At 33.2% G+C, this 20,081-nt stretch overlaps 1 protein-coding gene and 1 long non-coding RNA gene across 7 annotated transcripts in view; one reads left to right on the top strand and one right to left on the bottom strand.

Moving 5' to 3' along the window:
* LOC125049771 (paxillin) overlaps window positions 1-20,081 on the bottom strand; it is a 50,365-nt gene that overhangs the window by 19,597 nt on the left and 10,687 nt on the right. For 2 of the 6 annotated variants that reach the window (XM_047649221.1, XM_047649219.1), the window contains exon 2: window positions 2,038-2,282. In XM_047649221.1, the coding sequence (XP_047505177.1) occupies window positions 2,038-2,282 (245 nt within the window). Of the gene's footprint in view, window positions 1-2,037; window positions 2,283-4,922; window positions 5,119-7,210; window positions 7,432-14,193; window positions 14,216-20,081 lie in introns of those variants that run through there. The other 4 variants (XM_047649220.1, XM_047649217.1, XM_047649222.1 and 1 more) reach the window with 4 other exon arrangements.
* LOC125049776 lies at window positions 101-1,179 on the top strand. The gene is made up of 2 exons (XR_007117052.1): window positions 101-253; window positions 407-1,179. It is a non-coding gene; the product is annotated as an uncharacterized LOC125049776 (long non-coding RNA).

Genomic DNA, 20,081 nt, shown 5'->3' with positions numbered 1-20,081 from the left:
ATTAACTATCAACAATTGAACATTTTAAACCACTTTTTCTCTTTTCTGTTTCTGTTTCCAACCAAAATCCTTCCATCCTGTACGGTGAGAATGAAAAAGAAGGAACCGTATTTTGAAACACACGGTATTAAATGTGATCCTGACGCTGATCATTACAAACTTGCAACCTTATAACAACAGAGGATCGCCAAACCTACCGCAATTGCAAATACTTATTGCATTAAGGCATAAAAATGCAACTGGATGTTTTCAGGTAATATTGTGTTCATAAATATGTATGGTTTTTCAATTTGATATATTATACCTCTTCTCAAATGATTTTAAATACATATGTTGAAGACTTTTGTCTTCTGAATTTCAGAAACATAACATATATGTGACTAATAATAATTTATTGACATTACAGATGGTGTGTGGTGATCTGAACAGCATAAGCCAATCTACAGTCTGTTTAATTATAAATAAAGTCTCTGCAGAGTTGAGTAAATTACTTCCTAGATTTGTAAATTTTCCAAGAAATATGAACACAGCCAAAAGGAAGTTTGAAGAATTAGGAAGATCTAATACTCACCATGGCCTAAACAGTATAATGGGAGCTATTGACTGCACCCATATAAAAGTTAATAGACCCAAAGGTATCGCTCACTCTGAAGCATACAGAAATAAAAAAAGGGAATTTTATGTAAATGTGCAAGCAATAATAGGGCCTGATATGGAAATATTTGCTATAGTGACTAGGTGGCCTGGCAGTTCACACGACAGCAGGATATTTAGAAAATGCCTGTTTTAGTAGGTGACAGCGGTTATCCAGCACTTAACTTCATGTTAACAACACTTTTAAATCCAATGACAAGAGCTGACAATATTTATAATTATTCTCAAATAAGAACTAGGCATATTTTTTAAAGGTTTTTCGGAGTGTGAAAAAGGAAATTTCCATGTTTACAGCTAGGACTACAGTCAAAATTGACAAATACTAGTTATATATAATTATAGCTTGTGCTGTATTGCATAATATAGGTATACAGAGAGAGGATGCTTATGATGATGGTGATCTTGCTGACAGCAGAAGTTGAGTAACACAGAAACAATGAAAGATCTCCTACAGGTCTAGCATTCCGGCAATCTGTGATTGCACAATTTAACTAGGTAATTTGTTTGGTAATAAAGAATATCAAATCAAAACTTGTTTCATTTTAATAATTTCTTTACTGATTCTTTTTTTAAGTGTAATACATATTTCTAATACTAATTTATATTTTTGTTAAAGAAATTCTATTTCTAACAGATTTTTTAATTTCATATGTTCCACTCCTATCTCAATTTTTTTAAGGGTAGTCAGGTAATAAATGGTAGAAGATTCAGGGAAACGAAAATAACAGATGTGAAGCGAGAGACATCGGTTAGGTTATAGTTTGAATTTCGTTGTCACTATAATATGCCAGGGCTGCATACCAGGTGACATACAAAATCACACCAGTTATTTTTAAGATTTCTCAAAAATGGGGTTTGAACAATTACCTAAATAATATAAATAAACAACAATAAATACCATAATAATGTGTAATTATTTTAATTCATGCATTTCATAGGTATTTATCAAGATCATTTATAATTTCTTTGAATTCAAATTCTATTTTTCCCAAAGTCTATGGAACTCCGATACAAAATGGCAACACCGTTCATTAAAAACCGACAAAAATAAAAATTCCAGTAAAAGATATGATGGTAGAGCAAATTTTAGGCCATTATTTTTGTTAGGCTTATAGTCAAAGTTTTTGGTAAGTCGTCGATTTCGTGGACTTGGGATTAAGCTAAGCCAACACTCGGAGAGATTCGCAGTTTGCTCTATAAATACCGACTGTGTCTTAACTCGATAGTTAAGTCAGAGCAAAGTCTAAGTGCGCACTATAGATCTCACCCTAAGATAAAACAAATGTTATTTGCAATAAAAATTAAAGTAAAAAATGTTTCTTCAAAGAACACATGTGCTTTCAAAGAACAAAACCAATAAAAGAAAGTGTTATAAATACTCACAGACGCTGGCTTAGCATAATCAGATCCTATATTCCTCGAGCCATTAATTGAACCATATCCAGTAGATGTAGGGGAGCTCAAACTTCCCCCCTGGGAGCTCAATCGACCAGGGGAGCTGCCTCTTCCAATTGGTGACGCTGTCCTACCGGGAGAACTGGTCCTGGCACTCGGTGATGTAGTCCGCCCGATGGGACTACTGACGCGGCCGGGGTTTATCGAGTTTTGAAGGTCAGCCAACAGGGCATCTGAAATTGAGAAGAGATTAATAAGATGGTGTCAAAATAGACACACTGCCTTAAAAACAACCTTAATATGAGAAATTTGATTTAAAGTAGAGCTTCAGAAATGAACAATTTTGCTAGAGTGAATGATGTTAATAAGAGAGTATATGCTTTAAATTATTTACCTGGTACTAAAGTTTTAATTATGGTCTCAATTTAGAAAGGAGCTGTAAAAATAACGAGTATCTCAAACTCAAAATAACTTTATATTAATAAAAAATAAAAAAAATAAAAAGTAACAATTTAAATTAATAAAAAGTAACCAAGTACACTTGTTAACCTCAACAGATTTTACTACAGTTCGCAAGTCAAGGGCGTAGAGCGGGCAAGAAGCACTGGCAAGAAACTCTCCGCCACTATTTTTAATCGCCAAGTTTTAAGTAATATTTTGCTGACTTAGGGTCTGTTTCACAATGTACGGATAAGTTCTACATAAGTTCCAAATTAGCTATTTATTAGTTATTGGTAGGATAAACACTATTATTGCGTTTCACGACTGTTAGATAGGGCTATTCGTCACATAAAGTCCATCATAAGTTATGAGTCAGATGAATGTCAAATAGCACAATAATTTATCTTCCAAATAATTTATGTGTTGCATAGCTATTTGGTACTTTATCCATACATTGTGAAACAGACCCTTAATTTTCTACATCACTAATGAATAGATTAAACTAAGGTAATGTTCATTAACAGTCTTAGTGTTCTATAATGTTTCGACACTATGTTCGTGTGTCCGAGATACCGCACTTGCACTTATATGCACTATACTAGATTTATTAACTCAATCAGATACATATCATATTCAGTTTCTAAAAAGACACCGTCAACACAAACTGCAAGCAAATGCAAGTCACCACTTCAGAAAGTGACAATCAAATTCGCTTTAATGGATATTAATAGTGTTTCAGAGCAAAAAGACATCGATTAAGATTTTATATGGAGCATGATGTCATCATGAGGTCCATAATTGATAATAAACAAGCGACGCCAACGTTTTCATTCAAATGTCTGTATAATGTAAAGCTAGTAGCTGCATATACTAATCTTATAAAGAGGAAAGATTTGTATGTAAGTATGTATCTAAGGTGTAAAAAAAAACTTTAAAATATTTTTCATCGCATGCGCTGCGAAAACTATTGATTTTTTTTTTTTATATATAACGGGGGGCAAACGGGCAGGAGGCTCACCTGATGTTAGAATAAAACAATGTTCCACAATATTAAAGAACATATCAATATCTACATCATATCAAAGGCAAAAGAAGCTGGAATGATCTAACAAAACAAGCTAATGTAAAAGAGCTATCGATTAAGCTGGTGTCCTTCTATCCAAAATGGTTTTAGTGGGTATAGCTCACCCAGCTCTCTAAGTAGCAGAGTGCCTGGAGTGAATCGAGTCCCACACACCCCTGCTACATTTAGTGCAGAAGACGTATTTCCAGGTTGGTTTAAAATAAGGGAGACTAAATCAAGTCAAGTAGCTAAACTCAGATCATAGATTTTGAACATAAGTTCAAAGACATGTTAAAAAAATAATTGTCTTTGGGTATTTTTGATTGGTCAACAACAGTAATCTGTCTATTTAACTGTAGGTACTTTTTGACCGCAAATCACTTCTTATGAGTCATACAAATCTCATTATTATAAGAACGCTTTAACAGTTAGATAACATGTTTAACCTTTATCATTAATACATATGTTGAGTTATGAGTAACGCACATGTATACACAAACATATATATTCGAGATTATGGGCACATATAAATTATCGCATATTTTTTTAAATATAACAGGGGGCAAACTGGCAGGTGGCCTGTTCAGTAATACCGTCGCCCATGTACACTCAATGCCAGAGGGACTCGCGAATGCATTGCCAGCCTATAAAGAATTTGTACGCTCGTTTCTGGAGAGACCATAAGTAGAATCGGTTGGGAAACACTTCATACTGATTCCACATAGTGGTGGTGCGGGGTAAAAACTACCTTTAAAAACTCTCAGTTGTGGAACGACGGACATATATAGCAGTAAAATATTGCTTATTAAACTTGATATATTATTTTTAGGTTTAATAAACAATTTTGCAGATTCAAGATAAATTGACAAACCAAAAGCAATCTTGAATTTACATATTCCTGTCTGACGGGTCCAAATTTGCCAAAAGTTCCCAGCCTTGACGTCATTAAAAAAACTAGTTTTCGGGAGTTCAATGTCCTCTGCGGTTATTTTAAATTTAATTTGTCCAATAAAACCTTATCGGTCAGAGCCTTCAATACCTTCATTGTTGCGTTTAAGAGGCACTTAAATTGTGACATGGTGATAAACAGTACTTTCTTTGTATCATCACTCGTAACAGCCACACTTCGCACAGACAAATGCCCTATAAAAACATTCTCAAAAAACAAATGACAACTATTTAATTAATGGCGTATTTCAACAATTGTATGCTTCTTAAGACCATAGAACATCGTTTTAAATAAGTAAAGAAAAGAGGTTCTAATAATATATTACAGATAAAACATTAGACGCAAAGTTATACAGATATAACTTGAATCATATATAACATATACATTAATATACATCTGCATATAAGATATTAAATTTACCTAATCCTTCGCACGCCTCAAAAACCTCAGCATAATCAGTTTGCGGTTCCCTTTCCGTTTGTGTTTTCAATATTTTTCCGTACACATCGTCATTCACTGAGTAATGCGCTTTCGACATTATTAAAACGCCGGATGTAAACAAATTTTAGTCTTAGCAAAATGCGCGCGCGCCGTTCTTATGGACAAATGCGGTACTGATTCACCTCCAGCGCACACCGCAAAAAATCTGTATAGACATTGTTCACATAAACATCGATTTCACGCTACGAATCCAAAGCGCTGTAATCTGAATTTTGATACCATTTTTAAACCGGTTAGGTTATTAGGGGCCTTTCAAGTATTACGTATGCACTATAGGGGGGGGGGGGGGGGGGATTTTCATATTTGGTGATTACGTCAACAGTAATTATTTACTTTTTTACAGATATTACCCACACATTTAAGGTATTTATTTATTTTAGATAGAGTAAAACCAGAAGAAATAAAAGTCATGACAAAGTTTAGAAATGCTGTTACTTCTAGTAAAAGACTGAAATGGAAATGGACAGGACACATGATAGAAGAGATAAATGGGGGAAAAAAGCGACGGAATAGCTTTCCCGCTATGACAAAATAAAACGAGGAAGACATAAAAAGATGGGAGGATGATATAAATAGAGCAGCTGGGCCTATGTGGTTTCGTAAAGCTAGACGCCGAGAGGAGTGGAATCTCTTAGAGGAGGCCTATGTCCAAGGACAAGGTGTAAAACAGAAATTTACCGGCATTTCATTATTTATGTAAAAGTAATTTCACAACAATAAAGGCTGTATTTGTTTCTGTATTCAAAAGTTATCTATAATGATTATTTGTATTATCAATCAAAACTACGCGGTAAAAAAAATAAGGCTATAATCTTTTAGTCTGACAAAATGTCTTAAATTATTTTAATAATAGAAAAAGCGCTAGAAGCGATTAAAGGTACGAATATCTGAATGGTCGCTGACGCCGCTTTGATAATGAAGCGTCTACGGAGGCGTCATAATATGATGACGATTGCAGTGCGGAATTTGTCTTGACCAAGAGCTTTTATATTCGTTTGCAAAACGAGTACAATTACTGTACCTATAGCATGCACGCGAAATATTTCTGCCATGATTAAGTCTTATTTACATTTGTTCCTGAGATATCGTTGTGTGATAAACGAATCTTAACTCAAGTATAGGTATAATTATACGTAGTAAGTTAATATTTGAGTATAGTTAAAATATAAGACTAGGAGCAGATAATTTAAATTATTAACGATTTTTTTTAGATATAAATTTTCTTTCATATTATAAGTAGTCTTTTTATAAGCATGAACCTTATGACCAATACACTTTTTCATATAACTATACTGTCCGAAAAAGAAAACGCCTGTACAAAATTTACACGCAAAGTTTCTCTACATCAAAATTGATTCTTATATCCTTAAGGAATGTGCAATTGTGAATAATATTAATTTTGTTTATTTATTTATTGTAATATAATCAGAAATAAAAAAGAAGTTTATAACAGTGCGGTGGAAACACAAACTGTACAAAGAGTGAAAATTCCACTGAATGCATAGAAACTGTTCGCTTTTCCGGAATAAATGTTCTAAATAAAACTATTTTTTTCTCAGAGATGGATAAGGGCTTAGAGGCCCATCCGTCTTCGAGTTTTGCGCTTTTTAACATACATATTACAGATATAGATTAACATATGGGGCGTGGCCCCACAAGGGGCAAATTGATTGTTAAGGGGGCTATTCGAAAAGTATTTAAAATTATTTGTAATTTGAATGTATGGTGTTTAGTTCACAATTCCTTAGTAATTTCTTACCTATACTTTAAGTTTCTTAAATTAACAAATTCATTTTTTATATTAAAAATGATGTATGTTACATATTGGTAAAGAATTTTAGAAAAGCTAAGTCCAGTGTCTACTGGATTTAATACATCTTGTATATTTAAATTGCCCTCCTTAACAAAACAGCATCTACAGTCGCAATTAAATTGCGAGTATTCCTAAATGCATTGTAATAGTTCACAACTCTTACGCAGATACGAAACCGCAAGGTTATCTGCAAATTGACTCTGCCTTCAGTTAAATATAATTATTACATAGTTGTTCTAATATTAGATTATTATTAACGCTATTTTTCATCGAATAACCACTAATGATGCAACAATCGTTACTGGAACACCGATATTCTTGCAGTATGTTTACAACTCCTAAAACGCAAATAGAACAAGGTCGTATAATAAAAGAATCATGCGTCAATACTCACCAAGGTATGAACTGAAATCTGTGAAGTACTTCCTCCAATCAGACGGGTTCAGTTCCGGAGGGTAGGAAGGCCTATCCGCGCTGTACTTCCGCTCAAGAACGGGGGAGAAGGAGACAGTTTTGGGTGACGCGGAGCGCGTGCGCACGGACGCCATGCTTCACAGGTATAAAAGACCGAGCGGAATTATTATGCAGACAGTCGTGTTGCGACTGCGACTGAGAATTGACTGGTTATTTTGGTCGAGTCTATGGGTTATCAGAGGCGCGAGTGATGCCGGATGATAGTGCGGTCACACTGCTGAGCTGACGACAGTTCGATCTATTCCCGGTGGACGGTTCACTCTATTTCATAACTCTCTCATTAACCTGTCTACGTTTCATCAATGGGAATGGGGTCACCTAAATAAGATTATTTGTAAATATTTTCACTCATTTACCAAAGATTACATTATCCTCAGTATTACGTATTCTTTCTTTATATAATAGGCGGGCCAACGAGTATACGGGACGCTCTAAAAGGGCACAGCCCATAGACACGCATTTTTAGTGGGTGCGTTGCCGGCCTTTGACGGTGGAGTTCACACAAGTTTGAACAGACACTATAGTTTCTTTATGACACATGTTAAGTACTTGTTCGTAATTATTACATAACATTATGTATCTATTCCTCTTAAAAATATATGATAATGTCTCATTACAAAATGTAGAAACATTTTGATGTCTTAAATTACCTATATTTGAATTTAAAATAAGCAATACAAGTTTTTAAGATAATAAATGTTAGGAAAACTTAGTATACATTATCAGCTTTTACATGGATTGCTTTCCATATATGGTTACTCGAGTATTAATTGGTAATTAAATTAATAAATGGTATTATTATGTCAATATTATTTCGGTATTACCAACATCACTCACACACTCAAAGCGTCTACACACGGCCCTACATCTCTCTCTCTACATAAGGCAATATCAGGGAAGTAATGTGGAGCACCCTAGATCGCTCACTAGATCGCCTCGTGTGTAGGCAAATCGTACCCTAATTCGAGTACTGCCTATTCGAACTAAGAGCCGATTTCATCCCCACCACCATTGTCCCGATATCGCCACTAACTTCAGAGCCGTGTGTAGACGCTTTTAGTAGCATCTAATGTATATAAACGATTTCGTGTCTTTGTCAATAAATATTATAAAAACCTTTTAAATGGCGATATTAAAATCTGTGGTTTTATGGCATGCAAGGGCGTGGGCGCCGCCCAAGTGGGCGGATATGAAGGCCACCATGGCTAATATATAAACGTGATTATAACATGCCATTAGATAATCTGTGGTAGATCGAATTGACCACGATACAAACATGAGTTATAAAACAATGTAATCACACGATTTATAATATGGCAGGTGATCCGTAAAACATCATGATTTTCAAATTGACGTAATTTAATATGATTTTTGGTGTTCTTGAAGCTGTTTTAAATTAACTTAGTTGGCTTAGAATATAGTTTCTATATAATAATATGTTTAACAGTTTAAGGGGTATTAAATACCCCTAAGAGTAGCATAGCGCGCAAGTGGGCCATGTAACAATTTTCTAATTACACTTTCACATCGATGACTCTTATCTAGGATAGCCTTAATGATATCTTTGTTCAGCGTGAGAATATTGTAGAGCCGTTAATCATGTACATATATGTCTTGTGACAACTTTCATATGAGAAGATATTTAAGAAACCAGAATCTACCCTTCATATGTTTTCAATTATTTCCAATAATAGCTCGTTTAATTTCCAACCATTACAAAAAATATTAATTTACAGCTTAGCATTTATTTTTTAAGTTTTTTTCTTCCTAGCTACCTTCAGTACCGTCGATCGGAACCCCTTCACGGGTAAAAGCCTCCTGCAGCTTTTTCTAACTAACACGTCCATGGCTTTCATTCTCTACATTCTCTTTCTGCTACCGCTTTTCTTTCTTCTATCCCCCTTTTTATGGGGACCTTCTTCTCCTTCTTCCCCTTGGTTCTTTCCATATAGTTGTGTTCCCTTCATTTAATGAGTTTAAACACGAAATTATTACGGATTATTACGAGTCTAACTTTCATGTTAAACCACAATAAATTAACGCTTCATATTCTAAAAGGGCCAAGGGAAAGAAGAAGGGGGCGCCCAAAAAACCGGTAAATAAATGACTAATTCGAGCGTTAGCAAATGGAGAAAGAAAGCCTTGGATAGAGATATATGGGAAAAGCTGGAAGAGATGATGGGGTTCCAATCAATTGTGAATAAAGTTAGGATATTATGATAACAAGTAATATATATAAACAAATCCAAACTGTATATTCTACATTTGTAAAGATTGTAATTAAACGGGCTTAATTATTATTACTATTATTATTAATTAACCTGAAAGCTTTTTAAAAAGCGTATTCCTTAGTAAAAGATGGCAAAACGGTGACAAAATTTATAATGGTCCTGTCAAAATCAGTTTTTCAATCCATACTTTTTATAGTTGATCATTGATCAGGTTCAAAAACTAACTCGATTATTTCTACTAAAAAAACTGCTTTTATTTTTTACACATACTTCATACAAGATTGTATGAAGTATAATTTGAAGTCGTTAGACATTTATTTTCATCTATCATCTACAATGTATGAAATTTATTCAACTGAGTCGGCTGATTAGGGCATGTAAACGCATGTAAAGATACTAAGTTTATTTTATGAATAAAACATCAACCTGTCTTATGTATCCATATTTTTCGAACCATATTTGGTTACATTCGGGAACATTCGGACTAGAATGTTAAGGGGAAATAAATCAACAGCGAGAAAACCATATTATAAATCTATGTATTTCTATTAGATGAAATTAAACTACCTATTGCGATACGATGCATGCAAAAAATTCTAATTCATATTTCTTCAAGTTACTTAATTAATATAATATCTATTAACGTACTTGTAATAAAGACTTTATAGTTTAAAATTCATTCAATTAATGTTTTATTATTAGGAAATTCAATATTTTTTTAAACGACAATTTAAATTAAACCCGTGGCGCTACAACCCTTGTTCTGGTAATTTCTGTACCCATTTCGTGAGCCTTTTGTGCCTGACACACGTCGACTTATTTGGTCTAATGCCGGTTTTCTCACGATGCTTTACTTCACCGTACGAGCGAGTGTTATATGCGCACATAGACAGAAAGTCCATTACCTCTGCCTTGCGATTCTGTAACTCACTTTCAAAAGGTGGGAGCTTGTAGTTTATTGTTTATCAGAATGCCAAATCATAAAATGACTGCTTCACGACTGATTTGAGAGCGACCGCCGATGCGAAAACCGCTGTGTGAGTTCGAAAAGTGAGTTACAGAATTGCAGGGCTGGTATGAGACTCGCACGCGGTATCTACACTGTTCTAATTTAAATTATAATCCCCAATTAAATATTATTATTCAAAGCTATAGATAGCACTTAGACATCTCTACTGTCTTTGAAATATGCCCTACTCTCTCGTGTTGTTTATTTACGCCGCCCTAAATTTGTTTGTACGCAATCTCGTGGCGCCAAAATACCAATATCCTTTTTATTAGCTGTCGAAGTTTTATTAGGGATTTAACTATCTACGCAGAACTATGTATATATATGATGCATTTTTACTTGATTTTAATACATCTATCTATCTATCTAAACAATAAATCAAAGGACAGCCTGACTGTAAATTAAGTTAATATTAAGTTTTTATTATATACATAGGTTACAATGTATATTTTTTTGTATAAAAACGGGCAGGAGGCTCACTGATATGATACCGCAGCCCATGGAAACTCTTAATTCCAGTGGAATTCGAGCGTTACCTTTTAAGAATTGGTACGTTCTTTTCTTGAAGGACCCTAAGTCGAATTGGTTTGGAAGTAATTCAGTGGGCAATAGGAAAAAGGACAATTCTAATTCAAAAGTATTTTTTAAGAACTATTTATAAAATCAATCCGAATTTAAAGTAAAAAGGTTCACCCTTTAAGATAATGGAACCTCCATTTTACACTTAATGAAAACTATAGGACGGCACTATCATCGGACTCACATTTTTCACGCTAACGAACACAAATTGTCCAATTAGTTTCACATGTATGGCGTTACCAATTGACTTGACCGCAACATTTCAAACCATCTATTCAGTATGACAAGAAAAAACTAAATTTCTATAAGCCGAAATAAAATCGATATTCAAAATCACATATTCATAGATAATCACTTAATATTGGCGCGAAAGTGTGGATTATTACGCGTAACGTAAATGGCGCGAAAACCGATCTAGTCTATAGTCGTCGCAGATTCCTTTTTTAAATTCGGAATTTTCAAATGTACGACGCACTTAAAACTCATAGACACATCACGCGCAAAGAGACATACCGATCGGATGTCGCAGCAGCAACTGACTTTGACTTCTTTAATCTGTGGGTCGCAATGTTTAATGGGTATGTGGGCGAGCGGTGCCTTCAGGGAAGGTTAGCTAGCGGAACTTGGTTCTAAGAAAGCCTGGAATGGTAATACGGGACGCGGCTGGTGATACCGTTTCGCTTCCTATTTCTATGGAACGCGTCTACTCGCGATTTGTAGGACAAGGGTTAATTTTGAATAGAATAATCAAACACTGCTTGCTTTACCTTTAAAGCCCGCGATATAAAATCATTATTACTTTAAAAAATATAATGTGGAAATATGAAAAAAAAAATAACTTTTAATATATGTATATATATATATATATTTATGTGTGTGAGTATATATTTTTTTTAAATAAAAACATACCATGTAATAATAAAAAAATAATTATGGTCATAATATTATGGAAAACATTATCCTCAACGGACCATCAACAGCCACTGACACATTTTTGCATCTATTTCATGCTAACAACAAAAAGGTGCGTGCACAAAGTACACATGTCAAAAGTGAAAATTCTTTGGTAAATTAATTTTTAAGTCTTGTTCATATTTATACAAATCTAAAACTTTAGATTTCCGAGACAGAGGGAGGGAAAATGGAAAATATGTTAGGAATTTAATGAATTTAATTGGCATTAAATATTAGAAGTGTCGAAAATTATTTTTTATTTATTTCTTCGATAATAAAAACACGTGACATTTCAATAAATTATTTTGCATACAATATAAAATAAGGTTCACCCTTCTCACTCTCTCTCAATCCGTCTCAATCGCTCTCTCCCTTTTCTTCGACAAAAACGCTGCACATCTTCGTGACGCTAATATTATTATTATTGCGTTTCATCCGTAAAAATTTAACCCTCATGCGCTTAAAGAAGTTTCACTTCAAAAAGAAAATTAAATGCATTTAATAACAATCATCGTGTTTAAAATTCGAACGTTCTATAAAAAAGATGGCGTCATGTTTAAAAACATGTTAATGTAACTCAACTCGGTTTTAAATTTAGAACAACCAAAACATAAAACAATGACACTAATGACAATGACAAGCGTAACGAATCATGGTCATTGCCGCTCCCTGACCAACGGAGCATAAACCTACAGCTAAAAACAATTATAGGTATTTAAATCTCACAATCGACTATGATATTTTAGCCATGTTTCTATATTCAACGAGTCGTAACCGCTACTTCCTATTAGTCAATCATAGGTTTTTATAGTATCATTTGACAGCTTTCTATGAAAACTGTTTAAATAACGAATGATATTTTGGATATATAGAAACCTTGCATTCGTTCTTAATGGGTAGTTTAGACACGGAGGTCAAAACCAACTCGTGGATTAATTTACTTTAATATAAACATAGAATTAAAAAATGTATTAGATATAATATATTCGTTTTAAAGTAAGATCTGTATTTTGATTAGATTATGAAAGTAAGTCTATATCTAATAATCTGAAAGGAAGTAATTAAAAACTAAGTAAAATAAAACTTTAATTTCGACTTAGTAGACTTTCCACTACGACGAGAATGAAACCGCGGGGCATTGCTAGTAGCCAGATTGAATATCGACCTTTAATTAACTGTCTAGAGATTTAATTAACTCTCTGATTTAACTACTTTATGCGACATATATACTAAATACTAATCATTTTTTATGACTATTAAAAAATCACGATGGGCTACGACTATTAATTCTGTTTATAAAGATTGTTGTGTGTATGGTATTCGTATAGAATAGCAAGATTGATGTGGTCTATTTTTAGCTGGATTTTGTAAATGAGTAATACGCCAATTGGAACCTAATCATAACCAAGGCAAATTAGTATCAATTAACTTATTAGCTAGAAGTATTACCGCTTAGCTCATGCACATGGCGTACAAATTCTCGGTTTGATTTCCGAGTAAATAAGGCGCCTGCAACCATATTTTTTTTTATAGAACAGGGGGCAAAGGGGCAGGAGGCTGACCTGATGTTAAGTGATACCGCCGCCTATAGACTGTCTCAATGCCAGAAGGCTCGCCAGTGCGTTGCCGGCCTTTTAGACCCAAAGTCGACGGCGTATGTCAGACACAGGAGGCTAATCACCTACTTGCCTATTGTATTGACATATGATGATGAACCAGATACAGATATCTGAGGCCCAGACCTAAAAAGGTTGTAGCGCCACTCATTTATATATTTATATATATAATATACTATATAGCCACAAAAGAAATACACTTGTATCATTATTATTATTTAATTATACGCGAGCAGGTTATACGAAAGAAAATAACTTTAATGTAATGTTTTCTTAGTTAAACATTTAAAGGCCGGCAACGCACTTGCGAGCCCTCTGGCAATGTGAGTGTCTATGGGTGGCGTTATCACTAAACATCAGATAAGCCTCCTGCCCGTTACATTGAAAGTAAATGAAAAATTTGTTATTATTTATCGAACTATTTACACTTCTTACACCGATATAATATTTTTAAAAAGTATTTTTGACATCATTAAAAAAAACCTATTACGCAATAGAAAAAGGAGAGCAATACCTGGCATTTTCTTCATATAATTCAATCCGCACACATAAGTTTATTTTTACACTATTCAATACGTTTGACGCAAGGTAAACAAGAGGTCTGCCGCGTTTTCCGATGTTTCCAAGGAAATTTACTGGCCAATGCACTCGTGACGTCACAGGATGCGTTTCATATCGATCTAATTAACGAGGTAGGTTTACAGACTTGATGTCGGCTACTGTAGTTTCCTAGATTAACTCACGTATTTTTTAATTACGGAGACATGGAACTGGTAGATGTAGGAACTCTAAAGTAGGTATAATACATAAATCTAAATTGACGCTTGAGAGGAATTGCTAAATTAAAATTTAACTATGCAATTAAAAAAATGAATATTAAAATCTCTTAAATAAATACTAATCTAGACAAAACATTAGTATTTCATATGTAATCATGTGCATAAAATAAATTAATAGGGTTTTTTTATATTTAATTATAATGTATCCTTCCTGTTTATATTAACGCCATCTGTCGAAGTACACTTGAACTAAAGATCAAAAAGAAGACGCGATGTCAAACAGTTTCGTAAGAAATCTTACAGATGGCGAAATATTATTCTTTTAATATATAATTAGTATAATTTTTATATTTAAACCGACTGACTATGAGTTGGTTCCTTATTCGTCAGATAATCATTTTTTGTTGATCTATATAATGAAGCGATCACAAATTTTTTTAGGCAGGCATTAAATTTAATGGCTTGGACGCCAGAAACATTCATAGAAACTCTTATTTGTTTGATTTTCATTAAAAAAAAAATTGCTTTAGTATATCCTCTTAATTTGTCGTATTGTTATTATAATGTTAGTGTTGTAAGTGATAATCTTCGGTTTTCATAAAAATATGTCTTAATTCAAGAATAAAAAATCTCACACATCCGTGAGACAGTAAATATGAAATAACTGTCCGATGTTTTATAGCACAGAATACAAAAAAAGAATATAGCTATGTTGAAATATGATAAATTGGGCACTTTAAAACTAATAATACCACAGACAAAAATAAAGGGATGAGGCAGAGGTTGGCAAAGCACAGTGGCTTAATGAGGTCATTTACCGATTTCTATTAGAAATAGAGTATTTTCAGAACTTTTCACACATTTAGTTTCGGGAGTAAACTGACTGTTGACAAATATGAAGAGATTTCTACGATTTATTGTTTTCTGTGGACAAATTGGCGCGAAATAATTAGATTTATTAGACAGATATAGAGATAATATAAATGTAGTCCGGCTAAGAATTATCGAACGAATAAATTTTTTTTACCAATGTAAAGTGGTTTTTTTATTAATATTTACTATACTGTGTGTTTTCGTTATTCTATATATTAATACAATATGTCTAAATTCATCATTTCATTTTTATTACTTATTAAAGAGACACGGGAATTAAAGTTTTTCTTGTAAAAGTTATTAAATTATTGTAGTAAATAAATTAAAATAAATTGTTGTTTAATTTACGTTTATATTCTATTATATAGATATTAGTAATAATAAAAACAATGATTAATAAATTCCAATTATCAAATGGCAGCCCTATCATAGGCTTCCTGAGTCAAAGGCCATTATATTCAGTAAATTTATATCCACTTCAAGCGACAATAGGCAAGATCAAAGACTACCTGTACGTGAGTAATGTGTATGCAAAATAAAATCAAGATTTATAGTTAAATCTTCTATTAGGGTTGACAGTTTCTGTGAATAAAATAACTATACGGAAATAAAATGTAGGTCTTAGCGACCTACCAACTATGATCACCTCAGTTCGTTATTCTATTACTAGCAAATATTAAATTATTGTTCTTAGTAATAATAATAATCCAGCATAGACTGTGCCGCAGATTTCAACTTTTTTTGTATGTTACAGGAGGCAAACGGGCAGAAGGCTCATCTGATGTTAAATGATACCGCCGCGAATAGACACCAGAGGGCTCACGAATGCGTTGCCGGCCTTTTGAGAATTGGTTCGCAAATACTTCAGTGGGCAGCTGCTTCCATATGGTAGTAGTGCGCGGCAAAAACAAAAACTGCCTTAAAAAACATTCAGTTGTGGAACAACGGACGTCGAGGTGATACGGGTGGAATTTCGTATTCTGCCTCGACGTCCGATGATGAAACTCAGTTGCAGGAAACTACTTGTGTTATTAATCATTGTTGTTTATCTGTGGATCTTATACATGTTTTTCACGATTATTCCTCAAAATAAATCTAATAGTGAGCCCTGATACTATTTTGTAATATAGTACGCTACCTCCATGGGTTTTATTTTACACATATTTAAATTTGATATATCTTGGTTTTAATTACAAAAAGCCATCTAAGCGTGAAGTTCGGTTTCTTATGACAAAATTCAATACAATACCTACTACATGACACTTGAATGACAGCAGACAGATTATTGCAGTGTTGCTACATACTTTATGGGTATATTATTTTCGATCTATGGTTCTACTGTCACGTCATCAAGAAATCATATAAAATCAAACTATTTAATCAATTTCCTTTACCAAACACTACTAAGGATTGCAAAGGGAAGGTGATTACATAAAGGCAATGTGCTTTTATAATGTGCGGGATTTCTTGGATTTGAAGTTTTAAGATACTATGATAGAATTATATATATATTTTAAATGCCTTTAATTACAATAAGATAGTGCTATTTGATAAGGCAGATTGTCCGGTTTTTTTATTTAATTCACCGATTATATGTACCTTTTTCGTATTTTTTTGTTGGTAGGAGTCTCATCAGATGTTACGTGGTACAGCCATCCATAGACACTTACATACATTGCCAGAGGGCTCGAAAGTGCGATGCCGGCAGTTTAAGTATTGGAACGCTCTTTTCTTGAAGAATAAAGTCTGTGCCGAGGATTCTTACTATTTTTTGTGTGTTACAGGAGGCAAACGGGCAGAAGGCTCATCTGATATAAATGATACCGCAATGGACACTCTTAATGCCAGAGGACTGGCGAGTGCGTTGCCGGCCTTTTAAGAATTGGTTCGGAAATACATCGGTGGACAGCTGGTTCCACATAGTGATGGTGCGCGGTAAGGTGCCTTTAAAAACGTTCATTTGTGGAACGACGGAGGTCAAGGTGATACGGGAGGAATTTAGTATTCTGCCTAGACGTCCGACAATGAAACTCAGCTTATCCGTACAACTCCTCTGAACATTCTTCGTGGTAAATGCGGTAGAAGATAGTAAGATCATGAGATAATAAGACAGACCCCACAAATATATACATTTAATATATTACAAGGACAATAAAATATCAATTCACTTAAAAAATGGATGTCATCTATTAAATTATTCTCGTTATATTGATCTTGTCTATGACCTCAAAAGGACAATTGAATTCGATCGCTAATAATGACTCAGTCAATTGTACTTAAGTCCCAAGTGTAGTCAGACTATAAATAACATTTTAATATGAATATAATATGTAAGCAATCGAAAAATATTGTTTCCATAGAAAATAGCAATATATTTTTATAAATCACACAGAACAATGGAAAATCTATTTCCTTTCTCGTTGACTTTTAAACGACTGTCAAACCGTTTACGCGCGAATATTCTTTTTCATTTGAAAATATATTTTATATCAGATATCATATATCAGAAGCGTTAAGAATGAAATTTATCTATACATAATAAATTAAATGGTTTTTTTTAAGCGTGTCATCTTATTTCCATCAAGAAGGATCAAACGCCTGTCTTTTATATTAAAAAACGAAGACGTAACTCTGCAAAAGGACGTTGTATGACATTTAAATACTGCATTTCCTGGCAATAAAGGACGATTCCCTTCACATTAACGAAATGGTTAATGCGAATGTCAAATTACGACCTTTCTTTAAATGTATGAACAAAATTTTAACAAGTTACCCTTGTAGTGAAGGTTACCCTTTAGTACTAACTAAAGAAACAATTTTTCATTAACCTACATATTTTATTAAATCACGAACTTCATTTCGCATTAATTATTTTTTTACATAGCCTAATCTTTTTTAGTACATAAAAAATAAAATTTGAGTAAATCCCCATTTAGCATCGTGGGCTACTTACTACGGTAAGTCTCATTTCTGTATTATACCTGTGTGAAACTAAATTTTGATAGTTTTCTGAATAACCGTAGATAAAAAAAAAAAAAAAAAAAAAAAAAATTGGTCATGATCATATACTAGTGATAATACTTCTTATAAATTTCATAACAAAAGAATATGAATTGAAATAAAGTACAAAAATTATCTAGTTACGTGACTTAGGACACAAAAGGGCACTTAGCACGAACTCTGACCCCATATATCAAAATTAAATACATTTTTGATGTACCAAAGTCTGGCTTAGCGGTAAATCCCAATTAGAAGTTCTAATGGCAAACCTATGTATGTGTGAATATCAAATTTTAATATGCACGGCATAGAAAGACGCAAATTCACAATAAAACATGCATCATTATTCAATTTTAATTCATTCCTACACACGACACAGTAATATAAAATGATGTCAGCTCATGTACAATACCGAATAAATAGCATAAAATTAATGTCAATTTACACGTATGTGAGGATATACAACTATACTATATAACTATGCTCTCAAACATAATACACGTTGAAATGACAATCAAATACTTAGGAAATGTTATAAAAAGGATATATTCACGTGTGAAAATGATACGGGAACTTAAAAAAGGGGAGTAACATTTTAAAAATGGCCACAAAATTAGATTCTATATTATCTACAGCCTTTATATTCCGAAACTCTGCAAAGATATTATTAAAAAGTTACTAGCTGACCCAACAAACGTTGTTTTGCCATCTATATTATTTCTAAGAAACATTGTTTTAGTTCAATAAAAATAACTATCTACATTAATAAAAAATAGGGTTTAATCGCAGAGGGGTGAAAATTAGGGGTTGTATGTATTTTTGTATGCTGTATCATAAAAAAATAAAAACATTTTTTTTTTCTAAAAATAAAAAAATTAATTTGGGGTGGACACCCCTTATCACTTAGGAGTTTGACATAAAGATAGCCGATTCTCAGACTTTACTCATCTCGAGCCGTTTCGTATGGGAACGAACATAGTCACACGGGAATTTTATATATATATATAGAGATTATTATAAATATAAATGTATATAATTTAGCTTCCAAATAAAAATTTTGTGATAAAGCAGTCCCTATCCAAGTTTCGGGGTTCACGATTCCGCATATGCACCACCATTGTGTATGTAAACATTTACAATACACACAATTATGTACATTATGTCATCTGTGACCTCGCAAAGGTCAGCTAATGAAATTGAGTCAAGTTTATTCTCGTAACAGCTCAATGAAAACTGGTTTCCTTTAACAAAATAACGTCAACTTTATTGGTTTGGCCTCTGGCGTGCGATTATCTGAACTGGTGACAATAACTTAAATTAATATATTATCAAAGTAACGTCCTGGACGATGTATTTTTTTATTTTATGTAAAAATAATACAATCCTGTCCTAACATGTGACTCTAAACCGACAAGAATGCATAAACAATTAAAATTTTTTACACACGAAATAAAAAACAAACATAAGAAATAAGAAGGCATACCCAAGTTACATAATTAAAAAAATTAACTAACTATCAAATAATAGAACTTTTGTCAGTTTACTCAACGGACAGTAAAAAGGTCCGGTAACCAATGTAATTTGTTAACTAAAGTAATACAACGAATAATATGTATTAGCTAATTAGTCTACCTAACATTGAATGCAAAATTAAGGCATTTTAATTTCTTAATGTACTGACAATTAACCTATTGACAGATTATTGTGACAGGTCTAAGTTCAACCGAGTACGACAAACGACGTACGGATA

Source organism: Pieris napi, chromosome 5, assembly GCF_905475465.1.
Source record: "Pieris napi chromosome 5, ilPieNapi1.2, whole genome shotgun sequence".
In the NCBI taxonomy this organism is placed as follows: domain Eukaryota; kingdom Metazoa; phylum Arthropoda; class Insecta; order Lepidoptera; family Pieridae; genus Pieris; species Pieris napi.
This window is presented reverse-complemented; position numbering and strand designations above follow the sequence as displayed.